The sequence below is a fragment of the Cinclus cinclus genome, chromosome Z (assembly GCF_963662255.1).
Source record: "Cinclus cinclus chromosome Z, bCinCin1.1, whole genome shotgun sequence".
In the NCBI taxonomy this organism is placed as follows: Eukaryota; Metazoa; Chordata; class Aves; order Passeriformes; family Cinclidae; genus Cinclus; species Cinclus cinclus.
The window spans coordinates 1563659-1580259 of NC_085084.1; the positions used below are offsets into that span (position 1 = coordinate 1563659).

Sequence of the window (16601 nt, forward strand, 5' to 3'; positions counted from 1 at the left end):
TGTTACCCTGGAACCTTTGCTGACAGCAATATCACCAGCACTCCTGAAAGTCTTGCTTTTGTTTTTGGAGATTTTTGGCTTAGAGCACATTTATATGGGTCTACCTTTCATAATGTTTGTAGAAACTTCTCTGGAGGTTTTTGAAGGCTTGCATGGTGCTTTTTTCTGTGTCTCATGTTCATGCTACATATGCTTTGTGACTGTGCATAAAAAGAGTCTTCAATCTGCTCCTTTAAACATTTTACTTAACTTGTCAGGTTTTTTTTGTGGAATAATTTTCAACTTGGATACCTGAGCATAAATGAAGAATATTTGGAGAAAAAAACCCAAAAAACAACAACAACAAAAAAATCCCACTGCCTTCAGATTGAATTAAAAATCCTTGGCAGTTATGCTTTTTTTAGGATATTTTTTTATCCACAATTTTAGGGAGACTCGAGCTCAAACTCAAGGAAGTTGCTGCATGATAAGTTCATGTGCCAGTTGTGTTATGGTAATGAGCCCATGTTCTGTTCTTTATTTCTCTAGGAAATAAATTCTGATTTAAGCTATCTCATAAGGCTTTCCCTCTGAAATATAAATTAACACAGTTGTGAACTGTTCATACATTTAAGCCCTGAGACCTGAATCCAGATGTTATGTCTAGAGTCTATTGTATTATTGCCACACTATAAATTACATGAAAAACAAGGAGGAAAACAAGTTTAGATCTCCAAGTGGAGCTCATTTCCTAATTCATTTAGGGCAGGTTTTAAAAATAATGAAAAGTGCAAGTGTTTTAACTCTGCTTCCTAAGGAAACAAAGCTTATGTGGTCATGCTGTGTGCCTCTGCTGTCTGCCAGCCTCTTACCTCCTCCCTTTCCCCCCAATAACTTCTGAAACTCCTGGACAATTTCAAACAGATTTGACAGGAGTAAAGGTCTCAGAGATATCAGGTTCCTACTAGTTTCATGGAAATAGGTGCCTGGATGGAGAAAAAGAGACCCTATTCATGTGCCTGCTTTGGAAAAAGCTGTGGAATGAGATCAACTGTATTATTAGACACTAGCAAATCCTCACGGGAGAGAGAAGTTATGAATGCATTAAATAAGGGAAAGGCTTTGACTGGATTTCTCACCTTTTTAGACATTAGGGGATCCAGCACAAGAGTCATAGCCATAGGAAACCAGCCTTCAGTAGTTCCATTGCTCACAGAGCTGCTGCCTGCTCAGCGAGGTGGGAATGCATCTGATCCTGCCTGGAGCCACGGAATTAATGAGGGAAAAGATGGGAAAAAAAAAAATAAAATAAAGGTCCTTTCAGGGTGTCCTGCCTCAGTCCTCTTTGTAAACTCACTTCAGAGGCAGAGGGGTGGCAGGACTGGAATGGACAATATTGCCTGAAATACAGAAGGGAGTGATAAAAAGAGGGGAAGCATAGAAGAGGAATAAACCATTTGGGGTGCATGCATAAAATGCAAAAACCTGACAGGTTTTTTTTTTGTGTGGTGAGACAGTAATTTCATCCCAAATCAAACAAAATGCTTGACTTGTTGGTTCTTCACATAATTGTGTTATCACTGTTTGTGGAACTATAAGGTATAGTTGCCTGTTCCGTATTTATTGCTCTAAAAAATAACTTGTGCACCTGAATTTTACAGATTTTTGCCTTTGGCTGTTTTACTCCGATTGCTTAGATTTTTTTTTTTCCCCCTTGGTGAAGTGAAACCATATATGTGATTACCACTGGGGGTGGGGGGGGGGGGGGGAGGAGTGGAAGAAATACCTGATGTTACAGGTGCTGAGTATTACCACCACAGTTTGTTTTACTACTTAGTGTATTTCTAATTTTAAGGGATTCAGTTGCACAATAGTAAAAAAAAAAAACAAAACAAAAACAATTGGTGGGGGGGGGGTGGGAAATCAGTGGCAGCTCTCTGTGGTTTAGCACCTTGAGAGATGAGCATTTCTGTGGTGCAAATGCTCTGCAACTTTACTCAGTTCTTGCCTTTTTTTGGAAATACATCAATACATCTCGCTTTTTACAAAGATCCGATTTGGGTCTTGCATATATATATATATATATGTATGTATATGTATGTATGTATATGTATGTACAGGTTTAAGGTTAGTTAGGAGGAAGTGCTCTCATGAGCAATATTTTTTTTATAGTAAGCCTGAAAAAATGGTTATAGAGCACTTTGAGGCAGTGGAATCACAGCCTGGGTAGATCCTGACCAGACCATGCCACAGCTGTCAAAATTCAGTAGCTAAAGACCCTTTCAGCCTGGGTGGGATTAAGCTTCACAGAAGTAGCTGATTATATAGATATGTGAAATATGGTGTTTTTGAGGAGTGTGGAGATTAAACAAGGAAGTTTTCCAAAGGCTTTAAGGAAGGACATGTAATGCCATTCATGAAAGAAATCCAGTAGTAGTACTCTAGTAGGTGTTTTTGGTACTTGAACCTATGTACACGGCTTTTTCTTTTTTTTTTAACCTGAGGGGAGGAATGTTTAAGAATTATCTGATGTCATTACTATTTTTATTTACCATATTTAATTACAAATCGAGCTGAACAACCAGGCATCCTAAAATGTAGATAATCCCTGTATCCTGGTGATTCTTACACAGGGTGCACATGACAGCAGGGTCAAAGGAAAGAAACTAAACATGCAAATAGATTTATGTGACATTTGAACACCATCAGTATTAAAGTCTGTGTCTGTTTTCTGTGGATTTCACTGTTTACTTTGACATGGTTTATATGTGAAATTAAATGTACAGTCTTGGTCATTCACAGTCAAGAAATGCAAGCTGAAATTGAGAGGAAGGTTGTAACACAAAACCAAAGCTACACGGAGCTTTAGTCCAACAGAAAAAAACACTGTCTGAGAAATTTATTTAACTATAAATTATGGAGTCTGTACATGACAGAGGGAAAAGAACACTGCAAGCCAGGGAATAGAAATGTTCTAGAACAAATTGATACAAATTGGGCGTGTATACCTGTTCAGGAGACAAATTAGGAAAAAAACAACTCAGCTACACTAATGACATGAAGCAAGTATTTTGAAAAGTTAAATTCCTGTATGAGGGGGTTTATGTGACACTGTTTCTTGTCATTGCACAGAGTTGCAGGTCCCACAGAAACGATGCTCAGACCTACACAGCTCCTTCAGTCAGTAACTCCAGGAATAGTTTTCAGGATCAGAGCCTGCTGCCCACGCTGAGCAGGAGAAACAGATCCTTCCTTGTCCTTATGGGGACAGGTACCAGGAGTCCTAGTACCTGCTGATGTTCTCAGTTTCTCTGTTTTCCTATACACGTGAAGCCTCCTTGCACCACAAGGTTTGAGGTTAGGAGAAACAGTGGAGTGCTCTCCAGAAAAATATTTTGGAACTGATCCCATGCAAAATAGTGAAGCGGGAAGGAATTTAATTTTCAGTGGACGTAGAGATGATAGGGTGGCAATTCTGAAGGTTTCTGCAGCATCTGGTAAAAACCTGAGAGAACTATGAATCACATCGGCTGTTTTGCTCTAGAGTAGATGAATGCCTTCATCAGGGGAGAGGTTTGTTGCAGGCAGGGTTTTTGTGTTAAACTTGTTTTTTGGAGTTGGTGATCATATTTTTACACCGTCTGATGTAACCTGCCAGATTTCTTGGCTTCCTTGGTGCTCTGTATTTTTTTTCTAGCTTCCTAGAGTTTGCTGTTAAAAAAGCAACTTCTGCTTTCACGTTGTCATCACTGTGTTGTGCAAGTCTAGTGTACTCGTTTTATTACCACACCCAGGGATGTCATAGTTACTGCTGAATGATTTCCCTCGAGATAATAGTGGCACAGCTTTAAAAAATCAGGACCACTCACTGATTGACTTAAGAAATAAAAATGGTATAATGCCTTCCAGATTCAGGCTTGTAACAATGCTTTCTTTGTGTAAGTGTCAGCATCATTCATTTGTAGGTCATATTCTTTAACCCAGTACATGAATTTTCATTAACATTTTTCTATTTTAAATTCTTAGGTGTTTTCACAGCAAAAGCTTATTTTCATCCAGCTGTTGATTCTACCTTTTTTCAGTCTGTGGAGTAGGAGACGTAGCTGATATTTAACAGGGAATCACATCCTGCCTGTCTTGCAAGAGCTCCAGCTCTCAACTGAGAAAAAGAAAGTTGCTTTACCTCAAGGCACAACTTTCTTTTGTAGCAATTCCTTTGGAATTAAATTCACGTCTAATTAATTTTAATGAAAGCTTTCAGCCTCTGTACTAAAGAATTTGTTTTCAGTACCAGCCATAGACAAGGGCGTGGATAGGGGACATCAGGGCAGCTCACCTGTGCAGCTTTTAACACCTTCTGCTAGCAGAGTTTTCTAGGTAGCCACAGAGCTGTAAGGAGGGCTGGAGCACCTCTGCTATGAAAACAGGCTGAGAAAATGGTGTTTGTTCACTCTGTGGAGGAGCAGCTGGTGTGGAGCACCTTCCAGTATGTGAAGGGGCTGCAGGGAAAGGACTCTGTATTGAACTGGAGGGACAGGACCAGGGGGAAAGGGTAGAAGTAAAAGAGGGGAACATTTAGGTGAGATATTGGGAATTAGGAATTGTTCCCTGGCAGGGTGGGCAGGGCTGGCACAGGGTGGAATTCCCAGAGCAGCTGTGGCTGCCCCTGGATCCCTGGCAGTGCCCAAGGCCAGGTTGGACACTGGGGCTGGAGCACTGGGACAGTGGGAGGTGTCCCTAACATGGATGGGGTGGGAATGGATGGGATTTGGGGTCCCTCCAAAACCAAACCATTCCCTGATTCTGTGATTCTGTGCTCGGAACAAGGCAGTGACAGAAGAATTTGTTGTGTGGTTCTGCAGGGCTTTCCTGCTCCAGCACAGGGGTCACAGCTGCTGTCACAGACTGCAGGTCTCCAAGAAGCCAGACAGGGACTGCACAGCTGCTCTTTGCTGGTGGGCTGCACTGGAATTTATTTTTTCCCCCCTTCAAATTCTTCTTCAATAGTTCCCTGGTGAAAGGATATTGCTTGGGCAATACCTGGCAGGAGGCAGTATCTGTCTGCAAGGATGTAGGTGTTGCTGGGAGTATTTTCACTTCAAAATCAGACCTAAGCCTCTGTGAAGTGTGCTCTCTCTAAAAATTATTCATTAGTTAGTTTTCAAAACAGAGAAGGAAAAATTGAAATACTGTGGGTTCAGATTTAATAGGAGAAAGAGGCTCTCAGATACACATAACATATATATATATAAATATATCTCTGTCTCTATATCTCTATCTATCTCTATAATCTCTAATCTATATATTGTATATCTATATATATGTATGCTATACTCTACCAGGACAACAAAGGACAAGATCTAATTTTTTTTTCCACCTTGTGGAAGTATAGAATTCCTTAAATATATTGCGGGTAAAAAATACTGTTAGAAAGGGTTGCTTAGAAGAATATTTTAGAGAGAAATCACAACCAGCAAAGCAGATGTAATGAGAGTTTCCAGGATGATTCTTTTTCTTATAGACATAGTGAAAAATTATTGGGAATTAGCTCACTGTTAGTATTCAGGTTCATATTCTGACTCAGAAGAGAGGTGTTGCTGTGTGAATGTCTCCTCCTTTCAGTGCATAATTATTAATTACCTGATTATAATTATTAATGATAATTATCTGATAATTATTGCCTTGGATATGATAACTCTCATTTTTAGTGGATTATTGTAATGCAAACATTATAAAGCAGATATGTGTTACTTAATGCAAAATTAAAATTCACCTTCTCTATATAGTAAAGTGACTTTCAGTTTTGGCATCTTCTGTGAAAAAAGTGTTATCTCTTTTTTTTTTAATAACTGTTTTGTTATGTGAAGCATGTATTCCCATAAGCATACGCATCTAGAAGAAAAACTGAGAAACTTCTTCAGTTTTCTCTGAATTATTTTGTGTCTTATGTTTGAGATCACTTCTTTTTTCCATCTCTAGAAGACCAGCAGTGGGCAGGGTAAGATGTCAGGGGAAAATGACATTTTTGTCATAAGCTTGTAATTCTTGTTTGTATTTCTTAAACTCAAAACACAGGCCTGATGGATACGTGATGGCTGTGATTTCTGATTAAGGGAACACAGTTATCTAAATGCTTCTGTGTTCATCTTCCTGTGCCTTTAAGAAAATAAAAAAACTGAAAAAATAAAATCCCAATAGACAATAATACAGATATTGAAGGCCAGCAGTGTATCAGTCACAGCCAGTGTGTTGTCCCTTGGGACCTCTACCAGATCTGCTCCTTCTCTGTATAAATGAAGTGTTTAGTGCTTCAGTGTTTTACATAATGTTTTCTTGTATGATCTGAAAGGGGAAGTAGAAAGCACATAAGTTACATCTGCAGATGATGCAGAGCCAGAGAGCTACAGCAGCTGTAAGGATGGTGAGAAATTTAAATTCATGTGGGGAGCAGCAACGTGCAGGAATTTACAAAGCTAACAAACCCCCCCCCCAAAAAAAAAAAAAAACCAACAAAACAAAACAAAAAAATCACCGTTACAAATTTAGAAAATCACATTGGAAACATGATCCAAAACAAAGACGTGTTGCTTGTCAAATTAGCTTAGTGAGGTGCTAATGATGTTTTCTTTCACTTCTGCAGTAAGCAAGAGCTGTTTATCTTGATATCCCACCCAGTTAACTGTTTGTTTTGGTATCCTGATCTTTAACCACTTCCACTGCATCTCCCTAGAACTGATTGTAATTTCCCTGCTGTGGTTTTGGCGGTGAGGGACAAATGACTGCACCATTTCTTGCTTTTTAGTTGCAAGGAAAATCTTAACAGTGTGTGGGAAAAACGAATATCTCCTTTTTAATGATATATATTCCCCCCCCCCCCCAGTCATTTAATTTTAATAGAATTCTGTCTGCAGTTTCCACCGCTGCCCCAAATTCAGAGTCCTTGGATTTGAAATTGTTATTTTGTCATCTTCTCCTCTACCAGCTTTCCAGTTCGGGATGCCAGGAGGACTCCAGAGCAGAACTGCTTTGAGGTTTCTCTTTTCTTTGCGTAGTTTTAGTTCTGCTTTGGGAATTCAGGTGCCTTTTTGGCTTATCAGCCTCTCAGCACTGGGCTCCTGGTGGGGCAAGCACCACTCAGCTGCAATTCGCCCAGATAGCAGCGTTGCTATTGTTAGTGCTGACATCTCCGTGTGTTAAAAAAGGTGGTGTAAAACAATTCCCTGCTGCAGGAACAGCCTCGGAAAAGGGTGTTTTTTTTTTTTTTTTTTTTTTTTTTTTTTTGTTGTTGTTGTTGTTGTTGTTGTTTTTATTTTTGGTGCACTTTGTCTAACATGCTGTGTGAGCCACACAGTCCAGGATCACAGAATCCCTGGGTGCTTTTTGGGATGCTCATCTTGCTCCACTGCTTTCCATGGGCAGGGACACCTCCCACTATTCCAGGCTGTCACCTTGGTTCTGTTTTAATTTGGACTGTATCCAAACATTCAGTGTTTTCCTGGAGGTAGCTGGGGTAAATTAAGATTAGGTGAAGGAGGGAAGATACACTTGTTTTGCAGAAAACCTTACTATTTTTTCCCCCTTTTTAAGTCGATTTGTCAGCGCCTGCATGATAAATTTCAGCCTCCTGGTGATGGGCTTGCTCTGCTCACCTTTGTGGGCCTCCTAGAAATGGTCCACAGGTCTCAGTGTGTAAGACACAGAAGCAGGACAGTGAATTTTATTGTGAGAAAGTAGGTAAGAGTCAATTGCTTTGCATAAAGACCGAGCTAAAGGCTAAACTAAAGATTAGTCATCAGTGTTGGACTTCAGCACCTGCAAAGATGGACACAATACTCTGTGTCCCTATAGTAGTGTGGGGATTTTTTTTGTGTGTGTGTGGTTCCTTGTTTTTGTTTTTGGGGTTTGTTTTGTTTTGTTTTAATATAATTACAATTGCTTTTGGGGTGCCTGCTGTGTGTCTGGCATGATTTTGGCTGTGCACTAGTACCAGGATTTCAGAATAACTCTACTGCAACTCACTTCAACCTGTTTTAGTATTATGCATTTTTAAATTCTTTTTTATGCAATGAAAACTGTCATGTTTTTTTGTCCTGATTAAATATATTTGCCTATACCTGATCTCAGTTGAATGCATTAAAGCATAAGAAAAAAAAAGCTGTGCTCTCCTTGCTGTTTCCTTCACTGTGAAAAGTTGTGTTGCTATTTAGCTGTGCTGCTGTTCCTCTCTATCTCTATGAATTCTTTATCCAAAGAGCGTGGTGGTGGCTTGCAAGTGATGAAAAACAGTTTCCTTTTACACAAACATCCATCTTTGTTAATGCTGTCAGACAGCAAGTGTGATATTCAGGGGGTGCACGCCAATCTGTGGGCTACTGATAGTGTAATCTAATTTCCAAAAATAAATTAAAAGCATCTTTTCATCTGTGGGCATCAGATGTTCGCCAGCTAAGGACAACACGCTTTAGAGACAGCACATGTGAATTTGGTGGCTAATTGGGAATTAAACCTTTGGGTTTTCCACATTTTCTGGCCTTGCTGAAGGAGGTCGGGATGGCATCGTGTATTGTGGCAGAGACTTCCACAGATAAAAGGTCCACGTGGAAGGACTGTTCCTTGTTTAAAACAAGGTCTTTGAAAGATTTGTGAGCAGTTTTTGCCAAGTCTTTTTCAGCCAAAACTTATGCATGGCATTAGTGAAACTTAAATTTAAAAGGTCAACAAATAATAGGCAATTTAAAAAAAATATATAGATGTCTCTTATGTAATTTTCCATGCCCTCCTAAGCAAAAGGGGGGAAAGAAAAACAAATCAAACTGCATTTCTGATTTTAATAGATGACGTGTCACAACACAGAGTGAACTCTTCCCTAGTGTGTATCACTTACATTTGTGCTTTTTAAAGATGTTATAGCTGTAGATTCAAATTGAAAAGATGGGTAATACTACTCTCCATAGGAAAATGCCACTAAATTTATGTCAGTTTTTTTGATCATCTCAAGATAGGAGGGACAACCCCTTCTCCTTCTTCTGCTCCCTCAAGCTATTGTGTTGGAGGTAAATGTATCTTCACCCAGGTTTGTATGGTTATAGCTCAGCTGGCACTGGCTTGTTTGTATGACTGATCTATTCATCCTTTAACATGACAAAAACAAGTTTTCTGCTGTTTGTCCCACACCAGACAACACAAATATGTTCAGACCTCCTCTATATCTTGTAGGGCATCCCCATTGCTGAAGAAACGCAGTGGTTCATTACAGATCCTTCAGTCTCACTGAAGTGATGAGGCTGCCTGTTTAATTGGAGGCGTCCTTTTATGATTAAGAGCTTGCTCTCTGAACCCTGGAGGTGACAACTTGCTGGCTAGATTTTTCATTTTACCTGCATAAATCACAGAATCACAGAATGCCAGGGCGGGTGGGTGTGAAGGGACCTCTGTAGATGCTCTGGTCCATCCATCCCCTGCCCTGGCAGGGTCCCCTGGAGCAGGGGCACAGGAACGTGTCCAGCTGGGCTGGGCTGGCTCCAGACAGGGACACTCCAGGCCCTCCCCGGGCAGCTGTTCCAGGGCTCTGCCCCTCCATGGAGAGAAGTTCTTGCTGCTGCTGGGCTGCAGCTGCCTGGGCTTTCTTCGCTGGCCATTGCTGCTCGTGCTGCCTCTGGCAGCCCTGAGCAGAGCCCGGCCCCATCCTCTGGCAGCCTGGATGGATATGTTTGGATGCATCGAGGCCATCCCCTCTCCCCAGCTCCTACAGGCTGTGCCCAGCACAGAGATGTTCCAGACTCCTCCTCAACATTGTGGCCCTCTGGAAATAATTAACGTGTAGATTATTCCACATATTCCTCCTTCTCTGCATGACAAATTTATTATCTCCCTTTGAACTGGAGAACTGTAAGGTATTTCTTTTGCTTATTAAAGATGTATTCAGGTTTACTGGAGCAAAGCCTCAGTGAAGTTTGTTGTACAGTTGAAATAACTCGTTCTTCCCTTGTGTCCCAGTTCAGACTTGGATCTCTGAAGCTGCAGGAAGTCCCCAGCCCTGCAGAGGTGCTCAAGGAACTCCTTGGTTACTGCCTGGACAGCCTGGGAAAGCTGCAGGCCAAAACTGAGCATCTGCAGAAAGAAAATGAAAGGCTTTTCAGCAACTGGAGTGACATGGAGAAGAGGTGAGTTCCCAGGTGGATTTACCAGAGAAGCTCAGCAGCAGTGGAGAGAAATTTTTATGCATTTTAATGCAATTTTAATGCAATTTTCATGCAACTCATGTAGTTGTGGATCTCCTCCCTTTGACAAAGGTGCAACTGAAACTAAAAATTTGCAGTTCATGGTGGTTTTAGCTTACGAGTTACCAAAACCCAAAAACGTTAGCTTATGAGTTACCAAAAAAAAAAAAAAAAAAAAAAACCCCAAACACCTCAAAAATCTGTGGAATTAGCTTATCTTTCTTTATAAAGCCTTTTCATTAATATTATTTCATGTAATTCTTAGGACTGGAAGTGTAAATTATTTACATTTTTGAGTGGGGAATAAATTGCTGTTTCTTTCATGTCTTTCCTTTGTTGAAGAAACTGGAATTGAAAAATGAGTGCAGTATTACAGAAAAAAGTACCATTATGTTTCAAGAGATTTTTGTAATTGCTGTTGCATTTGCTATCTCAGTTGTCTATCATCGTGCAGTGAAATAATCTGAGCTTGTTTCTGTAAGCATAGAACACTTAGCACAGAGCAGCCAGAGATTTATCTTGCTTTGCTCTAGCTTTACCTGAAAAAAACACACGATCTGGGAAGATGGATGAAAGAATGCAGCTAATTTGCCATAATTTACCTTGAAAAGGGGAGCCAACTTTTGGGAGGAGTTAGTTTTGTTCCTCTCTCATTAAAATGAGTAACAGTTTCTCCTGACAGTCTCTCTGACAAGCAGAGGACCTCCCTAAGTAGTGTTTTACTGCTTAACAGTGTAATTGAACAATAGTGTATTGTATAACCCGTGTTCTGTACTGCATTACACGCTGATGTGTAAGAGGCATTAGTGCTTGTATCAATTTCCATGGTGGGGTGGCACTTTTTACAGAATAACCCTAAAGAAAAGGAGGAAAAAGAAAAAAAAAAAAAGAAAAAAATCAGTTGCGTGACTTTGTTTTCAGGGCAAGCTGGTGGATTTCTTTAGCGTGTTTATAGTTTTGAGTAGATGAAAAATGGATTTTCAAAATGCACACTGAAGGTTTTATAGTCGCCACTTTTTGGGCATGTCTGTTAAATGAAGACATAAAAATAATTAAAAAATAATTTTCATGTAGGAAGTATTGAGCTTTTTGGTTGCATTTGTTGGGGGGGTTTTGGTGAGGGTTTTTGTTTGTTTTTTTTTTAATTTGTTTGTTTGTTTGTTTTTTAATTTGTTTTGGTGGGATTTGTTTTTATTATTATTATTGTTATTTTTGCCACATCCCAGTTCTACCCTGCTGCCTCCCTTTGCTGTTTCGGCTCCAAAGAGTTGCCCCAAGCTGAACAAAGCTATGCCTGTCTTTGTTCAGGAAGCAGGATTTCAGGATTTACATCCTGCACCACTCACGATGCTGAGTGGTAAAACATCAAATACAGAGCACGTGGTGTGCAGAATTGTGCTACAGGCCAGGACAGCCCCTGCAGCTCTCTCTGCTCACAGCCTCTCTCCTCAGGACTTTGTTAGAACTAGAACACAGCAGGCAGGCTTCTGAGAGCTGCTTTTTGTACCCCTGAGTCATGGGGCACTGGGTGGAATTACTCCATCATCCAATTTCCATCTCCCTGTTCCACTTTTCTTGACCATCACGGAGGTTTTGGTGAGCAGGTGACTGCCTGGGGTTGAGTGTGTGTGTGTGTGCACACCCCAGGGATGGATGAGTTAAAACACCACAGCAGAATAGATAGAATTCTCTTTATTTCATATAGAAAATTCAAGGCTGATACATCCCAGGCCAGCTTAGACATTGGGGTTCGGAGCAATCTGGGATAGTGGAAGGTGTCCCTGCCCATGGCAGGGGGTGGAACTGGCTGGTCTTCTTCCAACCCAAACCAAACTGTGATTCCATGATAATGGAGGTGGCAAATTTTAGGTAATAATAACTGGTAGCAAAATAATTCCTTGAACAATAAAAGTCCAATTTTTAGTTTGGGCATGGGGTATGTATTTTGTTATTGGGTGTCTAAAATCTGTGTAGACAAGCCAAATTCAAAATAGCTGCCAATTTATGTTGTGGTCAACTGCAGTGACAGTGTATTTAAACCACAAGCAGATTATAAAAATGCAAGCAAGGTGCTTTGGGCTTGAAACTGTGTCTTCAGCATTAGCTCATCAACATTCCATACCATTGCCAGTGCTGGGGGGAGGGTGAATCTGAAATGCAAGGGAACAGTGCTGTGAGATCCAGGAATTATTTTAGAGCACTGGGAACAGGGATGAATGCCAGAGATGCTGAATTCTTTCCTTCATAGTGTTGGATTGTGAAAGTTGCCACTAGTAATTAAAGAAATACCATTAAGTTTCATAGCTCGTGTTCATCTCTGTAGAGCATGTGTGATTGCTGTGTTGGGCCAGCACTTGAAATATTGTTTTTTGTTACTAATTTCTCAGTTTGTTGTTTGTCACAGTCCCTAACAGTGTCTGGTTTCTGTGGGCCGTGCAGAATGTTTGATGCCCCTCACCTTGAGTGCATTTTTGGCACGTGAAAAGCATTGCAGAGAGACCTGAGGATGCACAAATTAGGAGGCACCACTCCACCAACCAACCCCCATTTTGGGTTCACTGTGCTGGGAGCTGGTCGGTGTGATGAGCAGCTCCTCCACCTGGCCTGGGGAGATGGTGTTGGAGGGGCACAGACAGAGCACGTGAGGAAAGGCAATTAAAGTTTGTGTGTTTGCAGCTGCTGAGGTATTGGAATGAAACCCAGCCAGCTCTGCTGTGTGCTCACGTAGCTCAGGGGGTGAATGCCTCAGTGAATCCTCCACAGAGACACCCCACCTGCACAATTAATGCATCTCTGTGCCCAACACCATTGCATTTTACCAGTCCCTTTTAAAGTGTCACATATGCCATTTCAGAGTGTATTTTAAAGGCTCATGACTTGCAAGTACAGCATTAATGTGATGCTTCTGTGATGTTCAGTGCTCTTACATTGAGTGTTTTGCCAAGTTAATGCCATTCTGTGTCTGGAGAACGTATTTGGAAGTGGATAGCTTTGAATAACAGCAGAAGAAAAAGTCAAAAAAAAGGTGTTCTCATAAATGAAAACAATCATATAAGCTTAACTGGTGACATACTACTAATTGGTTCTGCCCGGAGGGAAGAGTTAATATTCTAATTCTAATGTTCAATATGCCAGTTTTTTTTCTGCAGAGCCTGAAGAAATTGGCTAGTCTTGCAGTAGGTTTCTCCACTGCACTCCTCGCAGTCCAGGCAGCATCAGCTTTACTTCCCTGGAAGTTTCCATTCATGTGGGTTTTCAGAAGGGGATGTCTTTGCAGCACTCAAAGGCCTCACTGGAGTTATCTTAAATTGCACTTTTTTGGCCAAGTCAGCCACATTTCTCAGTATTTGAAACAGCCTCAGCAGAGAGCAATCACTTTCCCTGGTTTATGTGTGGGAGAGGGGATTATTCTACAGGATTTGATACAGACAAGATTAGCATATTTTAGGCAAAATCCTTTTTTCTCCCCATTTTTATATATACAGAAATAATTAGTATCAAGCATGTCCAGGCTCTTCTGGGCCCTGCATTAGGGCTTATGATTCTTTGTGAATTGTCTATTTATTCCCCACTAAACAGTTAACTTCCCTTTTATAGGTGAAAAGTCTCCTGGTAGTTGATTAGTACCTGTGATCTTTCATTTAGGAATTATTGAACTGATCTATATGGTAATGATGTTCTGCTATTTGCATTTAAATTAGATGAATTATTTATCAACTATCAAGTATATCCCTAAAGCATTGAACAGTAGGCTTAATACTTCATGAGATTTCACACATTTCACCACAACATAAAAATCAGGAGGTTTTTTTTTTTTTTTGCTATTGTCTTGCTTATTACATCATATATGGTTTTGATCTGTGAACAAAGTAATTAGTATTTATGTAGGAAGTCTGTTGAAATCTCTTGCCTTATAAATTAATATTTAAAGTCTGTTTCATGTGTGCGTTTAATAGCATAATAAGCCTTATAAACTTTATTACAGCCTTGCACAGGCTGGTGAAAATAATGTTTTTAAGTTATGACAATTTACTATTGTTACCATGATCAGTAAGATTATTGAGATATTTATTTGCTTCTTGTGTACACAGCTAATAAAATGTTTGTGGTTCAACACAGGGACTGAAGGGTTATGAAATATAAGATATAAATGCAGAATTACATTTGCCACAAATCACTTGATTTGTGTGCTCAGGTTTGCTTGTGTTCCAGTTTTGCTTATGAGACTTTATGCACCCATATTCTTAATTTAATGCTCCCACTGTGCTTCCTTTTATCGATGTTCATCCCCCCACAGGTGCATAGTAAAATTTTTTAAAAATCTGAAATATATTTTCCTCTGAAGATATTAAGAGCTTCTAAACACTTTTAAGTTGTGGAATTTTCTTTTCCTCTATATTTTGCACCAATGTGTGGTCCAGATTTGAGACCTGTCATGGTGAATAATATCTGTGTATAATCTCATTATGTGCATCCCGCTAAGGTATGCCCACTGTTGTGATTTGGCATTGAAAATAAAGAACATTTGCCTATTTGAATTTTAGTTGTCTCAGATGAAAGTGTGCAAGAACCTACCAAAAAAAAGAAAAAAAAAGGGGGGGGGGCATGAAGAGAAAGGTTCACATCTGGGAACTTTTCCCTTTTGGATTTTGGAAGCAGAGGTCATTGCAGTACTCTGTGATAAAACAAAAGAAAAAAAGCTTATTCTGGACTGTTTCAGACGCAAGGTGCTGGACCAGTCATGCCTGGCTTGGGGTGGGGATTCCTGGCTGCCCTCAGGACAGAATTGTCTTCCAGGAAACAGAAGAATTTGTGTAACAGTTAATTTTGTGCTTCAGGCTGGAAAAATGCGTGGAAGCTAAAGAGGAGCTGGAGGCTGACCTTTACAGCAGGTTTGTTTTGGTGCTGAATGAAAAGAAGGCCAAGATAAGAAACCTGCAGAAGCTGTTGAGTGAAGCTAAAGAATCTGCAGTGGATGCCAAATGCTCAAGGTATTTAATTTCCCTGGGTTTCTTGGTGTGGTACCTGGTTTGAGTTCAGCTTAGCTCAGTTTCCATTTCCTTGGCCCTGACAGTGAGTGGCAGTTCTTCCTGGCTGAGGGCTGAGTTATCCAAACCAGTCCTGGAAGCCACTGGGGAGGAGGATTTTTTCTGGCATCCCTGCAAGCAGCAGCATATTGCTATGGGTGCTGTAGCCAAGAAGGGAATACCTGATGGATCTCTCCTGTTTTCTGCAGGGCTGCAGTTGTTTTTCCAATCAGATCATGTCCCTTTTCCTTTCCATAGATGGTAATTCCATACATATACCCCCCGAGTTATTTAATTCCTTTGGGAAACAAAAATACCTTAATTTTTTCCCCCTTTCTCTTGATGTTTTTAGGGATAGTATAGCTACTACTCAGATGGTTATAAAGAGAGAAAACAACTATGATGCCAGCACTGATGAGGAAAGTGAAAATCCATCAGGGGCCTCGTTGCCATCAGGTAAGACAGAAAGCATTGTCTTCCTGTTTTATCACAGACAGGCTTTGTGTGAATAAAGCTTAAGGAAGGAAAAATACTACCTGACAAATCTCTCTGTGACAAGCCAGCCACCAAGCCTTAAAAATACCTCTCCTGAAGCAGAGTACAATACTGGCATTTTCAAATTAGAGAGGGGAGGTTTAAAAGCACGTTGCACAAGTGAAGGCACTGTCATTTCTTGCAAAGTGACAAATTAGACACTTTGTGGAGCTAATGACAGTCTAACAGTATCTGAACCATCAACAATTCCATTTTAAATTCTAGGAATCATGATGTGTGTGCCATGATTGATAAAGTGTAAAAGGTAGCTCCTGACAGTTTCAATAGTGTTTAAAAAGGGGAAAGAGAGGAGGTTTAACAGCTATAAAAAGAGCTGTGTGCATAAATGGAATGAAAATGTATTTATAGCAGAATCCACTTTAATTTGTTAGAGGATTTTTGGCCTTGTGAAGATGCTCACGAAACTTAATCTGATGAATTTTTCCAGGACTAGAGCCTTGTAAAATGTAGGATGCAGTGATGGCCCATTATACAATACAAGATATTTAACTGTGATTCAGAATTTTGGGATGCTTGTGATAGACTAGTGGAAATACATGGGGCAAATGCTATCAAAGCTTCAAAACTGCATTGACAGTTGTTACGTGGTTTATATATGTATAGATATATGCATACACATGTATAAAAATATATACACAGACTTCCCTTCTGGTGTGCAAAGTTTGCTGTGGGTTCTCTCACTGCAGCTTTTTATTTTCACCATAGGTGAAGGTAATCCTGACTATAGTGTGTTCCTGTAAAACTCCAATTTTCTGTGCACATTGGGAACCAGAAGTGTTCAGGAGCCTGTTGCCAGTGGCAAACAGCTTTGTCACTCATG

At 40.3% G+C, this 16601-nt stretch overlaps 1 protein-coding gene across 1 annotated transcript in view; it reads left to right on the plus strand.

Moving 5' to 3' along the window:
- The window catches only part of XRCC4 (X-ray repair cross complementing 4), a 126233-nt gene that overhangs the window by 29774 nt on the left and 79858 nt on the right, over positions 1–16601 (plus strand). Inside the window, exons 3-5 of the mRNA XM_062513083.1 lie at positions 9976–10142; positions 15038–15190; positions 15579–15682. Coding sequence (XP_062369067.1) covers positions 9976–10142; positions 15038–15190; positions 15579–15682 — 424 coding nt within the window. The remainder of the gene's footprint in view (positions 1–9975; positions 10143–15037; positions 15191–15578; positions 15683–16601) is intronic.